Consider the following 23523-nt stretch of genomic DNA (forward strand, 5'->3'; position numbering starts at 1 on the left):
GGTCATGGTCCCAGGGTCCTGGGATCGAGTCCTGCACTGGGCTCCCTTCTCCGGGGGGAGTCTTCTTCTCCCTCTACCTTTTCCCCCTGTTTGTGATCTCACTTTCTCAAATAAATAAATAAAATCTGTAAAATAGAAAGGAAAAGAAGAGAGAAAAGAAAGAAAGGGGAGGAGAAGAAAAGGAAAAGAAAGGAAAGAAAAGAAGAAAAAAAAGAAAAGAAAAGAGATCTATGAAGTTTTTCCCACTGAGCCAGTTCTGGGAGGAATCTACTCTGGTCTGCCACAGTTCTAACTCAGGGGTCTTTGCAGATGTCATACTCTCATGCAGAGAATCACTTTTGAGATAGAGTCAAATCTGAGCCAGTTAAAACTCCTAAACCTTACATTGATTTGGATCTTATCAGTAAGGCAAAAAATAATATAATTGTGGTCAGTAGAAAGATTATGATGCCTGAAATCCATTCCTTCTTTTCATAAAATACTAGATGAAGAGACTAAAATCTGCAGTTTACTAAAAAGAAATCTCGGCTTCTTGTTCAGCATGATAGACTGAGCATACATGTTGGTTTCCCTCTCTCCCAAGAGAACCCTTTAAAGTGAAAGTAAGGAAAAGAAGATGAAAGAGGAGGAGGAAGAGGCAGAAGAGAAGGAGAAGAACCCCATTGCCAAGAGAATTGGAGTGGAGAGGGGCTGCTGAGGGGGTGTTGGAGTGGGGGAGGGGTGTTGAGCATTTTTTCCAAGAAAAGATGGCTGGCAATGCATTACTGGGTATGACCGACTAAAGAAAGCATCAGCCCAAATTATGTCCAGGAGTTGTTGCCAAGATGCCCAGCACAATTATGAAGAGGCTCAGAGGGCAGAATTGTCAAGAGCAAGATGGGGGGTTGACAAGAAGGTGTTTAATTGAAAAAACAGCTAGTTCAGTTTTGCAGGTTCCTCACTTTCATATTTAGAATGACAGATCATCAATTACCCATGGGGCAAAAAAACCCCAACAACCCTGGGAGACTGCTCTCGAAAGATATTAAACAGCCTGTCTGGGAGAACTGGGGCTGCCAGCGAGCTGTTGCACTTCAGGGAACGCGGGGACAGACCTTTGTTCTGCAGCAAACGATGACAGTGGTCCTTCCCAGAGCTCCCGGTCACTTTCTCTGGTGAGAGTTGAGACCTAGGGAGGCACAAACCCGCGCTGTAGCTGATCGCAGAGGAAGCCCCTGTCACCTGCCCAGGACAAGGACCCCAGACCTCTACTCTTAAATAGAAATGGCTGAGGCAAGAAAACGGAGAGCATGGAAGACGAGAAACAAGAAAAAAGGAAGAGTTGCACAAGAGGCAACAGAGCTATTTTAGAGAATAATTGAAAAACCAAAGTCAAACAACTCCCTGGTTCATATTCTCAGAGATATTTGAAGTATTTCATTTACAAAATAAGAAGAGGACGCTGTCAAAAAGGCCAAAAAAATTTACAGATCAAGAAAAATGTGAAAAAAAAAAAAAAAAGAGGTGGCCAAAAGATACCTAGGATGCTATGTCTTTCATGTGAATTTTTAACACTTAAAACATTATATATTACTTATGAACATAGACATATGTAGGAAATGAAGCCAAAGAAGTGTGGGAAGGGTACATAAACAATTGTCTCTGGGGCACCAGGAAGTGTAGGAGTAGGGGAAAAGGCTGGAGGCAGATCTGGCTGTAATTGTAACATTTTATTTTGTTAGAATAAGAGAAAAATCTGAAGGAAATATGGAACAAATATTGTCTATTAAACTTGGGTCATTTGTATTTGTTAAAACATGGATGCCTAGGTATTTTACATACTTTTACTTATGGTTGAACTATTTGTTGAAATTTAAATGTTGAATTATAGAGCAAATTTGTACAATTGTATAAGAAAGTCATGGTCCAAACAAAAGATAAAAGAAGACATGCCCTGCTTGTTATAGTGATGCAGTGTAAAAGAAAGAAGATCTGTTTGACTTCAGCTAGCATGAGGTTATGCCAGTTGGACCGTTGGAGAAGGAGATAGAATCCCAACACGCTTTAGCTGCCTGCAACATGTATGTAGCCATAATAATAATGCCGTTGACTAGTTTTCAAGCCTTAGAATCAACCTATACAAAAGCATAGAAGACTTCATTAAGGTTGGGCGTTGGAACAGGGGAAAGGGTAGGTAGAAGGAGGATGGGGTGCTGAGGCCGTTTTGCAGACTGAGAGTGCAAAAATGTTGAGCTGTAAGATAGTCATCAGTCATGCATTCATATGTTCATCCAGCAGACAATTTCTGCTTTGGGTGATTGGCAACACTCCAGTGGACAAAACTGACACACTCTCTGCTCTTATTAGACTTTACATTCTAGTTCCAGAGGCAGATAGTACCAAACGAAGTCTCAAAAACAATTAAAAATTATTTAACGGTCAAAAATTGCAAGAGGGAAGAGAAGGGAGATTTAGTGGAAGTCTGAAGGCTTAGTCTTCATCCGTGACAGGAGGAAATCAATTCACAGTGTAAAACCAGCACTGTCCAATGGTGGGAGTTTCTAGATCTGCAGAAATGATGTTAGAAATATCCTCCGTCTGGGCCTCTCTTGTTCAGTATAGCAGCCATTCACTATGTGTAACTGTTGAGAACTTGAAATGTGGCTGGTATGACTGAAGAACTGAAATTCTATTTAACTGTAATTAACTTAAATTTAAATGGCAGCATGTGGCTTGTAGCTTCTCTGTTGGATAGTGCAGATTTGAAATGAAGGAATCAAGAGGGAGCAGCATAAGCATATTTTTAAGAATTAAACCTAAAAACTGTTAAACGTGGTTGTTTGCAGTAATGGGAAGCACGAAAAGAGAACATTGCCCTATAGGTTATCTTGCACTCTTTGATTTTCTATTACATACATACATTTGGTTGATTACGACTTAAACTTTTGGGTATCAATCACAGCAAATAACTGGGCAAGAATCAGAGCTCACACTTCAAACAATTCTTGTTAGCGTGGGGGTCTTCATAAAGCGTTGTATTATTTGGTTAAGTTAGCTAATAAGGTAAATAGTGGTCAGTGAGGTTAACAGTTCCTGGCTTCAGAGGTACTAAATGCTACAAATTCTGAAATACAGCCTTAGAATCATAGCACGGTGAGAATTGGTACATACAGAAAACCACAGGTGTGTAAATGGTCCCTCATGCCTCACTGAAACCAAGCTGAGATATTTATTATTATTAAACGATCCCCCAAGCCCAACTGGGATTTACTGTGCTCAAACTGATTTTGCATTCGAAGACAATAATATCATATATATATATATCATATATATATAAATATATATCATATATTTATATATAAATATATGTCATATATTTATATCATATCATATAAATTTATATCATATCATATAAATATATATCATATATATAAATATGTATATATTTATATATATATATTATACAAATGAAAATATTTGTAATTACACTTCAACCTAATGAACGCTAAGGCGTGGGTAGTTTCTGCCATGTACTACTGATGGGTCATGTAGCTAACTTACTGAGGTTTCTCATTTCTATTTGGGGTTGGGGGACAATCCAGGGAACATGGCAACTGTAGAGCAAAACCTTATTAAAGTAAGAGTGGGCCGCATTTTCTACATATGGTATAGATGGGATTGGCTTCAACTTGTTTTTAACCTGTTGCTGGTTTTAACAACTTGTTTCAAAGATTCGTAAAAGGAAGGAAGAAAAGGTTAGGATAGAGAGATGAGCAAGTTTTTCTCAGGAGGCAGTTGGAGTGAAACATTTAAAGTCTGTTAGCAGAACATCACCTGTGGAAAGCTGTGTCACTGTTCAGGGATGGGTTCGAGGGGACTCTGAGGAGCTTTAATAAACCCCATTCTTAGTGAAAAGGAAGAATTCTTTTTACTGCAGTTCAAAAAAGAAAAAAAAATTCACCCTAGTGTAGATGGTAGCAAGTGCCAAAGATCTACCATTAACAAACTGAACCACTTTCTCTAATATCTGAGACATAAATGAACATATCCTGGGTTTGCTGCCCATTATGCCAATACCAGAAAGAGCCGTCTCCAGATTAGTGTGACCTGGTGGTTGTTGGTTCATAAGGGAGCAGGACTGCCAACAGCCCAACGTGCCTGCTGCGCTTGGTTACCTGTATTTCTGTGCTGTCTGCAGAAAGAAGAATCTATTTATTGAATACAAGACATTCCCAATAGCAAAAGGCTAATACCCAAAAAGTACAGCTTGTATTTTTAGAAATACAACAATAATACACCCCGATCCGAGCTCATCACATAGAAACAAAGGGATGTCTTGGGGGTCGGGGGAGCCAACTCTGTTTATCCAGGTTTTCGAATGACTGTTCTTTTAAAAATGTGCATGGAATGCATCCAAAACAAATAATGTTTTGTTAGATGAGAAGACCAAAAGGGAAATCCTAGAGAAAGGAGGATGGATGATCTTTCTTTAATGTCAAAACTGACATAAACACATCCCCTTCCCCCTTTTGCTCAAGATAATTTTCTCAACAAGACCCAGATTGCTTCAGTCTTGCCTATCACCCTTTGAAGCACTTTCCTTATTATTAGGAGTGGGGGCAGGGTTTCCTTTGAGGATTTTTGCAGCAGTGAAGAGTTCCTCCTTTAAATACTTTCACATGATGAGGGAATTCCGCTTTCAAAGTGCTGTCATCTCTGTGGCCTCTCCGCCATGAGACAATTTATTCTTGGGTGAAGATCCTTCTTAGTTTAATTGTCAATAAGGACTTGCTTTTCTGAGGGATTCTCCTTCGGCTTTTTCTGGAAGACCTAGAAAAAGAATTCAACGTTCTCCTGTGTCAAGCTTATTGAAGTTGGCCATGATTCTCTTTTGAAATGTGTTTTATCACACAAGGTTACTTATGGTCTTCAACACGGTTGCCCTTGTCAGTCTCCACTAATTAAGATTTGGATGAGGTATCAAATATTCCATCTTGAAAACTGCATTTCTTCTGTGCAGAGAGACACTGTGAACTTTGGGGAGTTTTAAGGAGAATTTTTTTGTTTGTTTGGTTGGTTTTTTAGTGTCTCTTCTGATATTTAACCAATGCCATGGGAAACAACCAGTAAATTATTCAAGTGTCAACAGTTTTCTCAGAAACATAGAAATCTTTTAAGAGCCCTGACTCCATGTCACTACACCTCATCTTTGTCTACTCTTGAATATAGTCTTCTAGAAAATTCTATAAATATTTAATTCATGGAGACAAAATGTATAGCTGTATAGTTTAATAGCTCATTTGAAAGCAGTTCCCTTCCCTTGCCCCAAAAAAATTTTAATAGGAAAGAATTAGAATTAATTAGGAAATTCTAAAAGAATTAGTAATTCTAATTTGGAATTCTAAAAGAATTAGAATTTGTTAGGAAAGAATTAGAATGAAGAAATCCCAAATAGAATGGACAGTTTTCTCAATATTATTACCTAAGGTAAGCTTCTAAGTATTTGTGGTTATTTTAGATAAATGAATAAAAAATTATCCATGCCCCAGAAGTAGATTATATCATTTATATGATTGCTCTTGGACTGTCTCTTTGAAAAGTTTGGTTGTGGGGCACCTGGGTGGCTCAGTGGGTTAAAGCCTCTGCTTTCGGCTCGGGTCATGATCCCAGGGTCTTGGGATCAAGCCCATCGGGCTCTCTGCTTGGCGGGGAGCCTGCTTCCTCCTCTCTCTCTGCCTGCCTCTGCCTGCTTGTGGTCTCTGTCAAATAAATAAATAAAATCTTAAAAAAAAAAAAAAAAGAAAAGTTTGGTTGTTAGAGTGAGGGAATCAGTATTGGTGAGTTTACATGAATTAGCTACTTCCACCTGGAAGCTCCTAAATGCAATGATGTAACTACCAACCAATTCAGACATGGCACTAAACATATTTCTTAAAACCTACAGTCTCCTTCCGGTTACAGTATTGAAATGAATGATGTCTTGACCTCGTACTAAGGAAGAAAGTGGAATGTGAAAAAATTCAACCAGATTAAAGTCAGAATACACAGATTCCAGCTTTGGCTCTGCCACGTACTGCCTGTGTAATGCTGGCAAGTACCATACCCTTGTGCTCCCTCTCCCTCTCCTCCTCACTAAAAATCCTGTTAAGTTAGTGACCTAGATGATCTTTATGGATTTACCATCCTAAGTAAATAATAACCCAACTCCACCTATAAAGAGAAGCTTAATTACGGTGTTTGAGCCAAGCTGGATACTCTAGTGAAAACAGAACATTGCTAATTTCTTAATCTAGTCTATAAAAAGGAAGTATGATTGTATTTTCTGTCTCCTGTGGGACCCTGAGTCATAAATGTCCACCCCGTCTTCTTGTTTATGCATACTCTGCCTTCAACGTGCTCACCACCTAATCAGAGAGGAAAGCCTGAAAACAAATAAGTCGAAAATCCAGTATGATAAGTAGAACAAGATAAGTGTATATAACATGGAGAAGGAGTATGGGAGGGAACAATCTATCTATATATTTTATATACATTTCTCCATACCTATTTTTAATTCTATAAATAGGAAAATGTGTGTGTGTTGGAGGGTGGCTTTATGGTAAATTAAAAAAAATATATTCCTAACTCTTCACCTGTTTATTACTGAATCAAATATGTCCTTCCAAAATATTAGTTGCCATAATTAGCAATCAAATGAGTCAAAACATGGGATGTTAAAAAATATAGAGTGTTCTCTTTCTTTTCATAACTAAATTATTTTTCAGTGTCTTCAGACATCACCTTTAAACCTCTCTTTTCTAGCCACTGGCACTTTTGCCGTTGAACAAAGAAGAATACCTAAATGTGCCAAGTAGTCATTATAAACCAAAAACTCTAGCCTAGAATACATTTAGATTCTCTTTAAAATTTAGAGAATAGGGAGAGACAAGTTTTCTTAGAAGTGCTGGTGTGTCTTGATGTGATTGTTTTTTGAGGAATATTATATCTAGGAAGTTAAGGTTTTCCTGGTGATTTGCAGCAATCTTGAACTCAAATCAGGGAATTGGAAAGTGTTTCAACTCTGGGTGTTAAATCCAGCACCAACTGTGAAAACTATACTCTTGCATAGTGGGGGATGGGGAGCTTGGGAGAGTTTCTTATAAAAACGTGGCCTGAGCTAATATGTTTTGTTTGAAACTGGAAATCATATTGTTGAGGCCTGCATTCTGTTTTCTTTCAGTTGGTGTATTAACACAAAGCACCATGTTTTTAAAGGGCTTCCTCCTTTCTACATGAATAAATTTGGCTTCTGAAAGAGGAAAAAAAAAATTGTACCAGCAGGTCGGCAACATCACACCTCTTCCGTCATTTTGGGCTTCAGCTCAGGAACTCTCGACCAAATTTCTGGAAATATGTAAAAACATGCCTAGAAGTACTGAACATAAAACCTGGCTTCTTAAAATTATGTACATTCATAAACATTTGTACAATCTTATAGTCCTTATCATTGAGTTTCTTAAAGCTGTGTGTGCATATTTAAAAAATCGTTCGAATAAATGAAAATTGGAACAAGATGCTGTTTGAGAGAAGGTGCTCCCTAGAGATGCCTGATGAACAGTGCTCTATGGTTTTCTTCTAGGAAGTGAGCAAGCTTCTTGCCCATAAAATAGATAGAAGCTGCTTTCCAGATTGCCCTGCCCCAAGAAATTAGATTATGATGGAAACTATGGAATACTCATTTTTTTAATATTTTAACCACACAAACTAAGTGCTGAAAAACCATTCTTCCTAAAGAAGCATGGAAAGTTGAAAAGTGAACATCCAGAACAACTATAATAAATAAATCCTTTAAAAAAAAAAAAAAAGGCAGAAAAAAACAACTTTAAAAACGGGAGGGGCACCTGAGTAGCTCAGTCGGTTGAGTGTCGATTCTTGGTTTTGGCTCAGGTCATGATCTCGGGGTCCTGGGATCAATCCCTGTGTCAGTGTCAGTGCTCAGCAAGGAGTCTGTGTGAGGATTTCTCTTTCCCTGTCTGTCCCTCTCCCCGACTGTGCATGCCCACGCGCTCTCTCTCTCTCAAATAAATAATCAAATCTTAAAAAAAAAAAAAAAAAGAGAGAGAGAGAGAGAGAACAATTGGATTGTGTTTTGCAAAATGTCACACCGCTAAGACTCCTAGTGAGTGCCCAGTGACTCTGAAGAAGAGAGGCAAGACCAAGTGGCGAGAGAGCTTTATAAATCCAGGGATGCTCTGGAAAACTACTGGGTGGTCTAAGAATGCTTCTGGAAACATAAACACCCAATGCAACTGTGATCTGAAGTGAGGAGGAAGTTATTCTTAAAAAGGAGTTGCACTCTTGGGAAATATATTATCCTTCAGCTTTGTACCTTTTCCTTTCAGGCTGGAGAAGTTAAGCACGAGTCATATACTAGAGATTTTCATTCTTTGCGTAGTAGTTCTTTAACATGACATTCTAACCCAAGGCTGTCTGTCTCTCCTGTCTGTTTTGTTCTGATGCTGCTCTGCTCCAGGTTGGCCTTCATTCCACGATGTGATCAGTTCTGATGCGATCACATTCACGGACGACTTTTCCTACGGGATGCACCGGGTCGAAACGAGCTGCTCTCAGGTCAGTTAACTCCACCTGAAAACCCACTGGGATGCCCCCTTTGCATTGCAAACACTTTCTGGACTCCTGGTTGTGCTAAATATAGCAACTAAGGCCAAGTGACTGATCATAAAAGGGATGGAGGAGCACAATGAAGTCTCTGTATCTGAAGACGATATCTCAGTCTTCAGATGTTCAGTAAGTCCAACTGAATGCCAGTCATTGGCTTCAAAACTATTTAAAAAAAAGAGAGAGAGCGAATGGTCAGGAAAATCATCTTCAGTTGACTCAGTACAGTGGAGAATGGGCTATTCTTAGGGCATGTGAAGATTTCACTCTGTGGCTGTGTATAATCTGATGTTTTAGAGAATACCCCTCTTCCTGCAGCTCTGTGCATGTGTTGTTCACCTGTAATGATCCCAACATGGTTAGTCAAGTCCTCAGGGGTGGCTTTCCCCATGTGGGTATGAAGGAAGAGGAAGAGGAGGTTCAAATTAGGCTCTAGGAGCTTGGAGTGTGAATATGCGGTAACGTAATGCCTTCTCTCCTAGTATATGGACCTGTTTCGTTTCCACGGATGTTCCAATAGTTCCTGTCACTCTGCTCTAACTGAATCAGGTCTGGCTCTAGGGAGAAAATGAGCATGTGTCGAGGAGGCAAAGATGGTTAATCTGTCATGCTAATGTCGAGGCTTGAACTGTTGGGTATTTTGTATTTAAACTCAAAGACATAGCCAGAACCTTCTGTACACAGAATAAGAGCAACCGCACACTCCAGTCTAGAGTAGGTAGTCCTGTTCTGATCTGCTTTGCAAAAGTGAAATGTCAAGTCTGAGTATTGGGCACTGAAATTCATTGATACTATGGAGTAGTTTGTCAGGGGATGTCTGTTGTACATATCAGAGGTAAAGGGTGCACATCAGGCAGCTGAAATAGCAAAGTGATTGCCACGTGGGCCTCCCTCAACATTCTTGTACGTGCCCTTTAACCCCCTTCATCAGGCACAAGAGTTGTAGGGAGTAGGTGGCATATTTACTACCAAGCAGGGAGGGAGATTGGTTAGAGCCCAACCATCTGATGAATTTGTGTTTTCTTTCCCTTTCCTAACTTACCTTCCTCTCTTCCCCCTTCCCACCCCACTTCCTTCTTTCCTTCCTTCCTTTCCTCTTTCCTTTCCTCTTTCTTTCACTAAAGGTGAGTTTACTGTCTTCTAAGCATGAGTACCACTCTCTCCCTTGAAACGCAGACTTCATATTTTAGCTAGGTCATACTTTCGGTCCACTCTTGTCTCTCAGATATGAGTCTCTGAGCGAGACATTGGAAATTTCCAATCCTGGGTCTCCCCCTCAGAGATTCTCACTTAGTTGGCCTGTGTAAGGCCTGAACACCAGCAGTTTTTCAAAGCTGCCCTGGTTAATGCTCACAATAAACTTGTGGGCTATATACTGTCATTCTTTTTTATTTTTTAGTTGAGAAAACGGAGACACAAAGAGGACAATTACATTTGTATAAAGCTACATCGATTCAAGCAGCAGAGCTGAGACTCGAACTTGGGCATTGAGCTCCAGAGCTCTAGGGTGCTTAGATGGACAGACAAGCCATAAAGAGTCACATTAAACCAAAAAAGTCCTATGACTTAGTTTAATTCAATTCATATTTGAATTTAATTGCTTTTAATTGATATTCTTATAACTGCCACAAAAACGAATTATGATTATCTCCCCAGGAATCTAAAATATTCAACAAAAAAGTAACCCAGTAGGATGGTACATAGCAATGTATAACTTAGGCACATAGTACTTAATAAACCTCTTTTAAGACTAACAGTTGTGTTTTGTTTTAAGCTGCCTTAAAGGCTGTTAATGACTGCTACTCTCCATTTTCTTCAGAACCCACTTTCAAACACTGAGTCCCATGAGAACCAAATAAACAAGGCACAGAAAAAGTGGGGTATAAGATAATAACTTTCGTTAATGCCCTATTCTCTGACGTCTCTGTGACTATTTCTTAAAAGTCACAGAACAAACTTGGTCCCTTGTGCCGGCCACAGAGATAATACTAGCAGTGGTCAAGAAAAGACCATTATGAAGATGAAGTTGTTCTACAGTGGCCAAAGAGAGACGAAACCTACAAGCTGCCCAAATCAGGCAACATTAATAAAAGATATTAAGCTAAACAAGGAACAGCTCTCAGCCCTTTGGTCAAAGGGCTAGGTGACTGTTAAACTTTATGTCCTTTGGGGGAAGAACCAACACTGACCCCTCCCTTCTGGCTTCTTTCCCCACCACCTTCATTTCTCACATTTGGAAAGTGTGTGGCTCCCTCTTAAATAAAAGTCTTAAATTTGAAGAGAAGAGGGAGGGAAATTTATTCTATTAAGGCATGTGTAAGAATACATCCTCTGTGAAGTAAGTTTCATGGAGAAAATAGTTAGATGCCAACATTAAAGAAAGATGTGTTTCCTGGATTCTTTTCCCTGTGGGCAGAGCGGGGGATGTCTGCCTCACGAGAGTGGTAATAACTCACTGACGTGTGCTGGGTGTTCCTTCCTTCCTTCCTTCCTTTATTGCATGTTTCATCCACACATTTATTTTCCTTTTGTTCTACATTTTTATTGAGTTTTTTTTTTTCTTTTCTATTTTCACACTCATCCTTTTTATCTCAACTGGAAAAAAATAACTGACTCAATGGTTTCCATACAGAGTAAACACTTGTATTTTGTTTCCTAGTTTCTCATTCTTAATGCTACTTTTCATGATCAGTTTGTCTTTTATTTTAACCTTCCATTCTTTCAGTTTATGTAGTCTCCCTCTGATTCATAGCTTCTCCCTTCATTTTGGGGGGAAGTGGTATAGGAAACTTGACTCTGATCCGCTTCTCATCTTTCTAAATTTTTTTTTTTTTTCCATTTTGAATTCAGATGGTTGTCCTCTCTCTGGACTGAATTGCAACAATGTGGTTTGTCTGATGAAGAATCTGTTAGATGCTGTAGATATCTCATAGACATTGTCAGTTGGACACCTTATGTGCAGTACTTCTTTCCTTGTGGTAACGATGCCGCATCTGCACATGAAGACCCTCTTACTGCCATCTTCTACAAATGAGCTGAGCTTCCGTGGACAAAACCAGTAGGCTCAACCTACATGGCTGGTCTTTTTTTTTTTTTTTTTTTTTTTTTCTGTTGGTCCTGAATTTTTACTCTGATATTTAAGATTCTTCTTTTTCTTTCCTTTCCTTTCCTGCCCTTTCCTTTCTTTTCCTTTCTTTTTTCCCTTTTCTTTCTTTCTTCTTTTCTTTTTTAATTGTGATGCAGATCATATTATGTGGTTAATTAGACCTCATATTTGGGTGAGAATTAAAATTTATTGGGAGCTATAACTTACCACCTCTTTATACTAACCTATAGTTTTTCCATGTGTCCCGTGACTTCTTTAGGTCATAATACTTTAGTAAGATTTTGTTGAGAAAGTTAAGATTGTTAAGATTGATTCACTATTGTCAACACTTTTCAGAGAAAGAGTGCGGTCAGCTCCTTCTAAAAGAATTGCTGGGTGAGAATCCCCGCACGTGGCCTGATCTTTAAGTTAACAGCACAGAGTACCAGCAAGGGTGGTGGAGATTCTTCCACGCCTTCTGTTAGGACTCCTACTTGTGGAGGGAATAGGCTGCCCTGTTACGTTCTGATTTTTGTTGCAACCATATTTGTTTGCTTTTCCTGTTCTATGCGCTGAATTGTGGAATTATATTCTAGTTATCTCTTCAAAAGAGGGTCTTTATCTTAAATCTGTCCACTTGAATATCTTCTCCCCAGCTGTGGCAATTTCCTAAGTTTGCAGTTACAAAGATTTTTTTTTTTAAGTTTTATCGACGCTTTTCATCTAGTGATAAAATAATGTTGCGTCTATCCCAGTTTCACAAACTACTCTGAATAGTTGTTTGACAGCTTCTTCCTAATTCTCCAAGCCCAGCCTGTTAAACAGTGCTTAGTCAGGAGTTTAAATTCAGTGCAAAGAGGTAAGAGTTGCATGGTTTAAGCTGTAGTTCAGAGAACTAAGTCCTTCCTGGTAAAACTTGGGGAATTCTTCCTTCTTTAGATCAAAATTCTACATCTGCAGCAAATGGGAGATCAATAAATTACTTAACTTTTGGAAATCATCTTTAAGGAAACTATCAGATAGTTGCTGAGTTTATGCGAGTTGGAGTCTACTTTTGCCTGTTGCTGTTACTCGCTGGAATCTACAGTAGAGTCCCTTAAGGTTGTTTTAGATCACTATTAATTTGTTCTATGGCAACCAAATCAACAGAAAGGTAAATATCCACCCATACACGGCATTTTTCAAAAGTTAAGCAGATTTTGGTAAAACCCCAAACCTTATTAATCTTTTGCAGATGACAACTGATATATTGCTGATGATTAAAGATACCCATGTGTTACAATAGGGGTTCAGACTCACAGCCCATCTCTCTTTTTCTTGATCTTTCAGTAAAATCATAATGCTAAACTGGTGACTTCACAATCATTTCCTTGGCAAAAGATTAATATCACAAGCACAGAGGAAAAGAGCCCTACTTGCACACAAGTGTCTTCAATAACGGTGGGAGAAAACAGGATACTACTGGCAAAGTAAATTGCTTTTCTTCTTAAACTCATTTCTCCTTCTCATCCTGCCCCATGTGCCCAAGTGTAAAAGCCCTCGCTTTGAAACTGCTTCATCTTGTAGATCAAACACTTAAGAGAAAATGACAATAATAAAGCCCCCAAACATCCTAGACATAGCTGGGAGAAAACCGTCTAGGACAGTTGGAAATACATCAGTGTAGAAATATGTAACTGTGTTGAATGCACTATTTGTGTTTCTTATGCACACGATTGAGAACTGCAGTCAGATTTTAAGGAATTATGTTAAATTTGATGTTCAGTCACTTTTTGGGAACCCGGGGGTGGGGGGCTCTTTTCTCGTAGTTCTCTGCAGGTTCCCCAGTTGCCAGATTTTCTGAGTGGGAGGCTTCAATGATAAAGGATTCCTCTAGGAACTCTAAAATGTCCCTTTGAACAATCATCTCATGCTTTTTTCGGAATGAGAGCTAGAATATCCAGTTGTCGCTTGTAGCTTCCTATACAACAAGTGCGTAACCATTTTCAAACAACTTTCAAAAGGCACACCAAAGATTTTACCCTGAAATAAATCATTAACAGCAGGTCTCCGAGATTTCTTCATGGGGCAGCCAGTTTGTTTCAGTTACAACCAGGTGTGCTGAGAGCCCAACACATTGCTAGTTGGCCGGGGCCAGGGAGGCAGAGCTCGCAGGCGGCTAAAGAAACAATGCATCACTGACAACTTCCATTCATCATCCCAGCCTTCGGCCAGGGGTAGAGGCTGGAAAGAATGGGCTCCATGTGCGCTCCCCTCGGGGAGGAACCTTCAGAGCCTGGGCACTTTTCAAAGAAACTGGATAATAGTCGTTTATGGGAGACTGAGTGTACCTGGGGAGGGGTGCGGGCAGGGAAGCAGAAATGGCGCTGCGTGGTTAGGCTTCCTGTGGACAAACCGCTTTGCGGCTCTGCGGGCGCCGGGGTGAGCATGTGTGTGGTGGTGCAGACCGAAACGCACACCTGGCTATATTTTGCAATGTTGCTCCTCCCTCAGTTATCGGAGCCTGGGGTGAATCTTCCAGAACACTGTGGCAAGCACAATGAAGCTATCATTATCATTTGTAGGGGCTCTCTCCTTTTCTGAGGACTTCCCTACTTCATCCGCATCCCATAAGGTGTTCTGCCAACGATTTCTGTTGTGTCTTTCTAACTGTGTGTCCTCTTCCTCGTCCCCCTTCCTTTTTCCTTTCAGATTAGGGACATCTAGAATCTGTGTTTTTCTTTCCATGTAAGCAAAACACCAGTACCGGATTTTACAGATGAAACTGCAGCCCAATAAGCAACTCGGTTCAACAGTTTACATTAACTCTAAGTTGGATTTGTTCAAGATGATCTGGGAAATGAAGACCATATCAGTACTCCTAAGTAGCTTCAAATGTATCCTTATTGCATTTTATTTTTGGAGTCAGGTAAACACAGAACTGTTTTCTAGATATGCCCAGGAGATGATTAAAAAAGATAATGTCACTTATTTTGTCCAGATAGCTGTATTCTCTCATTAAAACACAAAACCAGAAAACCCATCTGAGACTTTTATGTGCAAAGTCCACCACTCAGATGCCAAGTGAGCAAAGTGCCAGAGCTGCACGTGAGATCGATAATTGTGCACACACACTGGTCACCGAGAGCTCGGGTTCCTGTTGGCCTGCACCCTGACTGTTTTGGCAGCAAGAAATAGGTGTTTTCCTGTGTCCATTGAGTAAGCATGTGTTTTTTTATTGGTGCATCTTAGCTGCTGATGCCTGAAATTTGGCCTCAATTGTTTATAGAAAGGAAAAGCAATCTGAGCTGTCAGCCTTGATATTACCTAAACCTGCATAGAATGTGATAAAATAGAGCAAGATTTGTTTTTTAGGCCTGTTTCATATTTTCTAGGCAATAGATCAAATCAGTTCAGGGTTCATTTTTAGTTCTTTAATAAGCTGACACAGTATGTTGGCAGTAAAATAAGAATGCACTTTTAACATGGAAGTGCCATATAGTCAGAGTTGCTATTTGTGCTGTTTATTAATAACACGAGAACCCCTGGGAACTGAGTGTAGCACTTAGGATAGAGAAACTGAGATTCTAGTTCTTTTCATTGTAATAAGCATGATCGTCTCCATTTGGTTCATTAGCCCAGTTCCCATGTCAGTTCCTACTCTCTTCCCCCATAATTTCTAAGGGGACACCAAGCAAGCACAGTGAGAAGAATTAATAAACCATCTATAGGCATTTTCTCTCATGTTCTTCCCTAAATCTTGACTCTCCTGTCTGTTTGAAATGCTCCTCTGATAGCCACTCCTTCACTTCCTTTGGCTTCTTATTCCAGAGTCACCCCAGGAGAAGAGCCCTCGTCATCATACCTGCAGTATCAGCCCCGAACCCCGACACTTCATATCTCTTCCTCCTTTTTCCCCTCTCCCATCTACCATACTGGGCAGTCAGTTGATCTCTTTGCATGTTATCTGCCTCTCCCCCTAGAACGTAAGCTCCATGAGTCCAGGATTGTTGCCTGCATCTCTAGAGCTCGAGACAGAGCCTGGTGTGTAGCAGGTGCTCCTTAGATACCTGGTAAATGAATGAATGGAAGTCCCTTGCTCCAGGCTTTGGTTTCTCTGGGACATGACAAATGATGTGGATTCGCAGCCTGTTTGAATATGATGCAGTAATGTCTCCATCTCTCTCACTCCTGTCCCTGCTCAGAACGGGGGCAAGATAGCTAAGTATGACATACCCTGGTGTCTCCTGGAGTCGTACCCAGCCTCGGAGGGCTCGGGGTGGGGCTCTATGCCCTGAGCCAGCCTTCCTGGAGAAACGATCTCTGGGCTGCATTTCTCTTGAACACCGTCATAGCCAACCATCCCTCCTTCTGCTTCTGCCCAGATTCGGGGCCTCTTCTCCTTCCCAAGTGTTTTGGATCTGGACGAGTGTGGATTTAAGCTTATCCCTTCCCTCATGCAATGCAGTTCACTTGGGTAGAGAAGCCAGCCACGCTCCACCTACTGGAGGCCAGAATAAAAAGACGCTGTGGGCTAGCGACACTTCTTGTCCCACCTGCAGTCCTGGTGACCGTGGCACACATCTGTTGAGCCTTGCCATCGCTTTGCCGGGCTCCGAGAACATCCAGGGCTGATGTTAAGTTTTACTGCCCATGAACGCAAACAGCACCTCCGTCATGGCCAGTTAAACAGTATCTTTTACGGTGGACTTGTGCATATCTGAAACCCACCCATCCACAGCCAAAAAGTCATGCCAGGGGCGAGAGATTTTCTTCTGCCATGTTTCTTACAAGGGGAGATCAGGGGTCAACTCAATTCATAAAATTACCGCGGTCATTTTTCAGCTGGCTGAGAGACTTCATAGATCAAAAAATACAGTGGCTTCTAAATGATTTCTGATATGCACAGTTCTAGCTTTTTTTTTGTATTCTCAGCATGTGGTGTGGAGCCTGCCAGAAACCATCTCTGCAGCTATTGACAGGCGGACGAGAAATCACCCATGATGGTTTCCATCGTTTCCCTATAGGCTGGTCATCCATTTCGGCGGCTGACCGTGAGCCCGTCTCAAAGCTGGCTTTGTACGCGCCGCCCTTATGTTTTCGCTCTTCTCTTTCAGTGCGGCGCTCACCTCGGGCACATTTTCGACGACGGACCTCGTCCCACCGGCAAGAGATATTGCATAAACTCGGCTTCCCTGTCGTTCACACCGGCCGAGGGCAGCAGCAGCGCCGAGGGCAACAGTGGAGCGACGCCCCCACTCCCCGTGGGGGACAGAGCCGAGCTGTAGGGTCCCGGAGAGCCAGGCAAACAAGTGTACTTAACGCGCAGCTTGTGAAAAACAGCAAATACTCCGAATTGTCTATCTTAGATCTATTTTTTCAAGAAATAGAAGGGCAGTTTTGTGCTATCGATATTTTTCTTCTTTGGCTTAGACAGAGGCCCCAGCCGTCCATGCATTTTGCTATTGACTAGATCGGGAACCCTTTATCCCTTCAGCGAGTGGAGAGGGCGTGGTGGATCACTTTCCCAGGCCCCCTGAGTACCAGTTGGCATTGTTTTCTTTGAGCACACAGCTGCTTTTGCGATTTCTCCCCCCTGGCTTAGGAGACGGAGGGTGCTCGGGGTTCCCACCAGAGATCCCCTCCGCGGCAGTGAGAGCAGAGCCCCCAGCTCGGGGCGCAGGCCTGCAAGACTCGTGGCCCGTCGGCCTTTGGGCAGGCCTACCTGAGACAGGGCGGACAGATGCCTGCGGAGACTGCTCAGCTCTGGAAAGTGTGAGCTAAGGTCGTTTATTCTCACTAAAAGGGTGTGAAGGTCTAAAGTCTTTCCTTATGTTAAATTGTTGCCAGATCTGAGGGTGGGGGGCGGGGGCAGAGAGTTACAGTGAGTGTTGTGGTGGAGAAGTAAACATTACCTCACGGTGAGGCCTTTATTTTATTTTATTTTCCATTGAAAACATTGGAATGTAAGAACAACGGTAAAGTGCGGAGCCCCGTTTTGGCCCCAAGGCCACGCAGAGAGCACCTAACATGGCCTTTTTGAAGTCCGTCCCTCCACACCTAGCACCAGCTGCAGCTGGGAGGGCATTTTGGTAAATCCCACTGTGTAAAATAAAATACTGGGACAACACACCTCATCAAGGCAACAGAAGTAAGAGAGAGCAGAGAGGACCAAAGAGAAGGCCTGGGTATTGAAATACTCAGGGCTGAGCGGAGAAGCCAACAATAGACTCCAAGTAACAGAGCCCAAAGCTGGGGATCTTGTGCACAGTAGCTTGGGTGACTTCTGGAAGGATGGGGGGGGGGGGTGTTTAAAATGGAAAGAACCAGGAGCTCAAGTCCCACCCTGCTGTGTGACAAGGGGATAAGCCATTTAGCCTCTCCATGCCTACTCTTCGTTTAAAAACCAGGACTTAACATTATTTGTAAAATAATTGACACTCTCAGGGCAAATTTACTGTATTGCTATACCATTAAGATCGGTGTCGTAAAATTAAACTGATCTGGTTTCTAACTGCCTCAAAGGCTGAAGCCCAAGCATTTGAAATGGAAAGAAGCAGAGAGAGGTTAGCCAAGCTGATTGGTATGGAAACAGTCGGGCCAAGAGCCAGAAGTTTTTCTTTGTAGCAATATGGCTGGTTTTACTCTGAGAAGCTCTGCTCTGTTGCTGTGTAACGCTTACCAGAATGGATGTCGTTGTGGGTGATAAGATTTCCACAGGCAGGAACAGTGATGATTTAAGATGATATTGCCATAGCCAGGTTTGAGGGTATAGTTTATGATGGATAGATACTGTGTTTGTAGCCACAAACGCTAATCCTGCAATGTAGTTTTTGTTTTTTGTTAAAATATTACTTTTGTAAATCTTTGAAAGCTTATGGAAACTGACATCCTACCTTGTAAGCACCAAGGCAAAAATAAGAAAGAGGGACACTTAACAGTTTTACAATGAGAAACAATGAGAAGTTAAAATGAAAAGTGACGAATCCAAGTGGCAGTGTGGTCATGGCCACATTCTTCCACGTGTCTACACATGCTCGCTGGCGAGGCCCTGCCTGATACTCTGGTGACTTCCTTGTCACGTATACTCTAGCTTCACCATGACAGATGAGTCATGTTCTTCCTTCTTCAGCCCCCAGCTGTTTCACCTCTGGTCCTGGCGTCCTTCTTGAATTGAGATGTAAGATTTAAGACCGTGGAAGCCACAGCTGCCAGACCATCCTAGCAGCCCGTCCCAACCTCACAGAGGAGCCCCATCATTTCCCAGAGACCCAAGGATCCCATGTGGGATTGGCTAAAGAAGAGAGTCTCCCTGGACTTCCCTGCCACAGTGGACGTCTGTCCCTTGGGCCACATAGCACTTCTCCCATTGCTCCAGCTACATATAGTAGCCTGCCCCAGGTTTCTGTTGGACACGAGCCACCCGGTCGAGGTAGACAAGAAAGATAAATGGGGGGGCTTCTTCCCCCTCCCCAGAGATTCTGGACTCTCATTGTTCTCTCATTTTTATTATCAGGCTTAACGTTACCCTCTAAAAACTCCTTTTCTAATCCTTATCTTTGTTCCAAGGAAAGCCGACTTTTCTCCTACCGCGTTTTCCAGCATCAACTTTAGGGAAAATGCAACATCTATTAAAAAAAAAAAAAAGAAAAACCAAAAAACAAAAAAATGTGGGGTATATGCATGTGGTTTAATTCCAGATTGCTTTTGAGTTTAAGTGGTATCAACTTTCAGTATATTTCTGTCTTATGTTAAAGAAATATATTACTAAAACGTTGGTGAGCAATAATGTCAGCTGTCGAGCACTAGATTTATTTTTGCAGGATATGGAGCACAATGAACTGCGTCAATATGGCAAGGTGTATGTGATCTGTGGGAGTTGTGCCATTTAACATAGGAAATGCACAGGACTTTCCCTCTCTGCACTCAGCCCTTACTGTATACCATTAGGAGATGCAGGTCTCTGCTGGTGGGTAACAAGGACATCCATATAATCATGCAGAATGGATCTGAAGAAAGCAGCAGTATATATTACATTAGAGAACATTTCTATATGTTTAAACTCTTCACTTCTTAGATGCATTTAAATACTTAATGCAAATGACATAGCAATCTAAAATCCTCTCCATGTTAATCGAATTGAAATGCCTTGTTTTAAATGTGGAGTGTTATGAAAGGGATTATCACTTGTTCTGAGGTCAGATATTTTTGTCTTAGATAGCTTTGTACTAATTTTTCTCCAAACAATTCAAAACTTTTGAAAAATGTATGAGGTTTTCATTGAAAGAACCCTTTTCCTATGTTTATTGTATACAGAAATTATGCAATAAAATTTCTTTATAAAAATGCTCTCTTCTCTGATTCCTGGTTATTTTTAGCACAGATAGATGGACCATCCATCGGAGTTTGCTGTAGACTGATCTGTTGGCCTCCTCCCAGCTGATATGTGTGTATTTTGCATAAAGGGCTTTTTATCTGATGTGGCCTTTGCATGGAGGGACTGTAATCAAAGGGTCATGTCGGATTCTCCAACGCCCAGGCCCCAGGAAAGGCCTCCAGGGATCTGAAAGATTGGAGGAATGGCATTACTCAGCTTTCCCCTCCGCACAATCCTCAGTAGCTTCTGTATGTTTGGGGGACTTCAAATACGGACTTCAGGGAGCTCCAGTGTGATGATAGCTCTGTGGACAAAAATGTAGGAATGATACCATGCTGAGCCCTTCGGCTTCTGTTAAATAATGTGCTGGGAAACTTCTATGGTTGTCAAGGTTTGGTCTCCAGGGAAATAAGGTAGGCATTCCCTGCCGCTCACGGATGAAATCCCCTTTAAGAGTCATCTGTATGGACGAGTTTCAGTGTGGTATTATTGGTTGTTGAAATCTTTCATGTTTTGGTTTGTTCTACTAACTTATTTTTGTGTGTGTGTGGAGGAAAAGTGAGGTGGTGAAGACTTTGCTTTTCAGCCAATTCTTTAAGTCATAATCCTGGGATCTTGGAATCCGCAAGCCAGCAATGTCACGTGGTGTACTAAGAACAGTGCTTCTCAAAGCGTGGTCCCCAGGCGGAAGGGTCTGTAGTACCTGGGAACTTGCTACCAATGCACATTCTCAGGTCTCCTCCCAGACTCACTGCAATAGGAATTCTGGGATGGAGCCTGAGCTAGTTTTGTTTGAGCAAGCCCTCCGTGGGATTACGGTGCTTGTTCTAGTTTGCGAACCATCGCCTTGGAACTTTTACTGAGAAAAAGTCAATTAGTCTGAATTTTAAAAGCATTTCTTAATGACTCAAAAATGCCTTGTTTTGTCATCGATGGTTGTCTTTTGACAGAGATGGAACAAACAAATGGTTGTCCCCAGGCTTCCTGCCTCTCAGGGGTTCTTATCCTTCCCTGCACATTTATTTGACTTGTTCTGGAGCACTAGCATGTCCTCATCAACCAACACTGCCTTCACTCTGGTTTGCCTTTCGGGGTTGAACCTGGGCTGCTTGGTAGTGCTCGCCTATGCCTCTCTAGAACTGTAGGATATCCATGGCGGTACTCAGCTCAGCAAAGCCAAGAACTAGAGAATAGTCTCAGTGCAGAAATTGACATATGACCTTTCCCATCTCTTCTCTTTCTTTGTACCTGTACCTTCCATCATTATCAACACGGGTTTGCTTGTTTTTTTTAAACCGTCAAGAGATTTCGGCCATGTATCCGAATTGTTGAATCATTTGGTCAGAAAACTGCTATCATTACCCGGATCTTTTTTTTTTTTTTTTTTTTTTTTCATTACCCGGATTTTAACAAAGAAATGAATTCTAAGAGATGCTGGCATACAAGAAAGGTTGAATTGAAACTTGTCCTTGGGGACAGGTTTGTAAGTATCTGTACTGACTTCTGATTATAGTTTTTTGTGCACTATGGAAGTGACAGAAATGTTACCATTTTGAATGGGGATCTGAAAAAGTACCACATGCCACAGAATATTCTAGCAATCCACTTCCTATCCACTTGCTCCCAGAGGCTGGCCTCATCCTGGACCAACCTGGAGAAAGGCCAGATAATGACCAGAGGTTCCAGACCAAGCAGCCCCTGAGAGTCTGCCATGAGAGTAGCAGGCTTTCACAGAACTGTCACCGGTGAAGGCTCAAATGGCCTGAGATCCGGGAACAACATCAGATCCTCAGGCCCACATGAGACTTTCCCAATTTTCAGGCTGGCTGCAGAAGCACACTCACTTGTCGGAATACCGATGTTGGGAACCTCGTTCTTATTTTAGGCTTTGCACTTTCCCTCCCTGCAGGGTCCACCACCTCCACTCCCTGCCAATGAACTCCCACGTTTTCATCCAGGCTCAGCACGAGCCTGACAGATTTTCAGCAGTGAACAGCAGGGAAGTCCTCCCGTAGTGACCAAGTGCGTACTGCAGCATTGTACCGACACGGTGAGAGTGTCAAAAGCTATAGAAGCAGCTAGAAAACAAAGGAAGGGAGAGTGTCTGTATTAGCACAGGAGATAGTTGTTAAGAGGTAAGCTATGGTTGCCTGAAGCTTTATTCCCCAGGCCCTCGGCCTCACCATGGGATTTCTCTTGACCTTGATAATACTGTGTATTCAGTCATCTCTGTAAGTCAGGCACTTGGTCTGTTTTCTTTAATAAGAGGTAGGTAGTCTTATCCCCATTTTATGGATGGTGGAGCTAAAGCCAGACCCGTTAAGCCAAGTTACACAGCTGGTACATGGCCAGATTGAAATCCATGTTTGTTCAAAGACTTCCTACTTAGCACTACGTGGCCCCCCAGGTAGAAGAATGGCTATTGGCTACTGCTCAGCAGCAGGCTTTACCGAGGCAGAAATATGTGTTTATATCATTTCTAATTTCAAATTAATTGCAATTTGCCCTTCCAAAATATCATCTGCAATATGAATGCTTTATTTCAGGCAGGGCTTAATCATCGCACATCTTGATTTTTTTTTCTTAATACCTCAGTGATAGAGCTTAAGTTTTTTCCTAAGGGCTCACAATATTCCTAATGGTTTCTAACTACTACATAGACACACACACACACACACACACACACACACACACTAAGCCACCTTCTGGATCCAAATGGGAAAAAAAAGAAGAGACGTGATGCTAAAGATGTCGTTGATCAAAACATCCCATTTCTGGCACAGCAGATCCAGTTAACTCTCATCTAGAAAGACCTAGAGCCCTGGGGGTGGAAATGGGGTGTTCTAACCGATGTCGCTAAGTCGGGAGAGTCTGCAATCAGAGACTAACGAGGGGGGCACAGATTCCTGAGGGCTCTCACCACACCCAGACCCAGAGCAGGTCTGCAGGGCATATGATGGACCTATCCCAGGAACTGACGGAATAAAGAGATTTGTTTCTGTTTGATTACGATTCATGACAGATTGATAACTGCAAAGGCATTCAAACTCGGTGTTTCGTCCCCCTCTTCCCTTTAACACTACAGCTTGGAAGGCCAGTCAGGCATCTGGTGTTTGTTAGATGGCTGTGTTGCATCATCCTTATGATTGCTGGGGAACATCTCCTAGCATTTGAGCGTTGGAGGGAAGACCACGGGGCACAAAATGGCCTCATCCGGTTTACATCTTCATTACTGTGCTTCTCACATACCTGCTTACATCTGGAAAAAATCTCCAGGTAAACCTCTTGGGCTCTTTTTCTAAAGAGTAACTGTAATTATTAGGGTTATACCCAAATTCAGCTTAGAAAAGGTATGTGGCTGAACTTCAGCCAAAATCCTGTGCCTGTCTGAAAGAAATTCTTTTCTTTTCTTTCTTTCTTTCTTTCTTCTTTTTTTTTTTTTTTT

At 41.7% G+C, this 23523-nt stretch overlaps 1 protein-coding gene across 3 annotated transcripts in view; it reads left to right on the forward strand.

Moving 5' to 3' along the window:
* The window catches only part of MSRB3 (methionine sulfoxide reductase B3), a 169227-nt gene extending 149178 nt beyond the window's left edge, over window positions 1-20049 (forward strand). For all 3 annotated transcript variants that reach the window (XM_059186238.1, XM_059186239.1, XM_059186241.1), the window contains 2 exons: window positions 8492-8589; window positions 16819-20049. In XM_059186238.1, the coding sequence (XP_059042221.1) occupies window positions 8492-8589; window positions 16819-16989 (269 nt within the window). In that variant the 3' untranslated portion in view covers window positions 16990-20049. The remainder of the gene's footprint in view (window positions 1-8491; window positions 8590-16818) is intronic.
* Window positions 20050-23523: the final 3474 nt, after the last annotated feature.

The sequence above is a fragment of the Mustela lutreola genome, chromosome 8, assembly GCF_030435805.1.
Source record: "Mustela lutreola isolate mMusLut2 chromosome 8, mMusLut2.pri, whole genome shotgun sequence".
In the NCBI taxonomy this organism is placed as follows: domain Eukaryota; kingdom Metazoa; phylum Chordata; class Mammalia; order Carnivora; family Mustelidae; genus Mustela; species Mustela lutreola.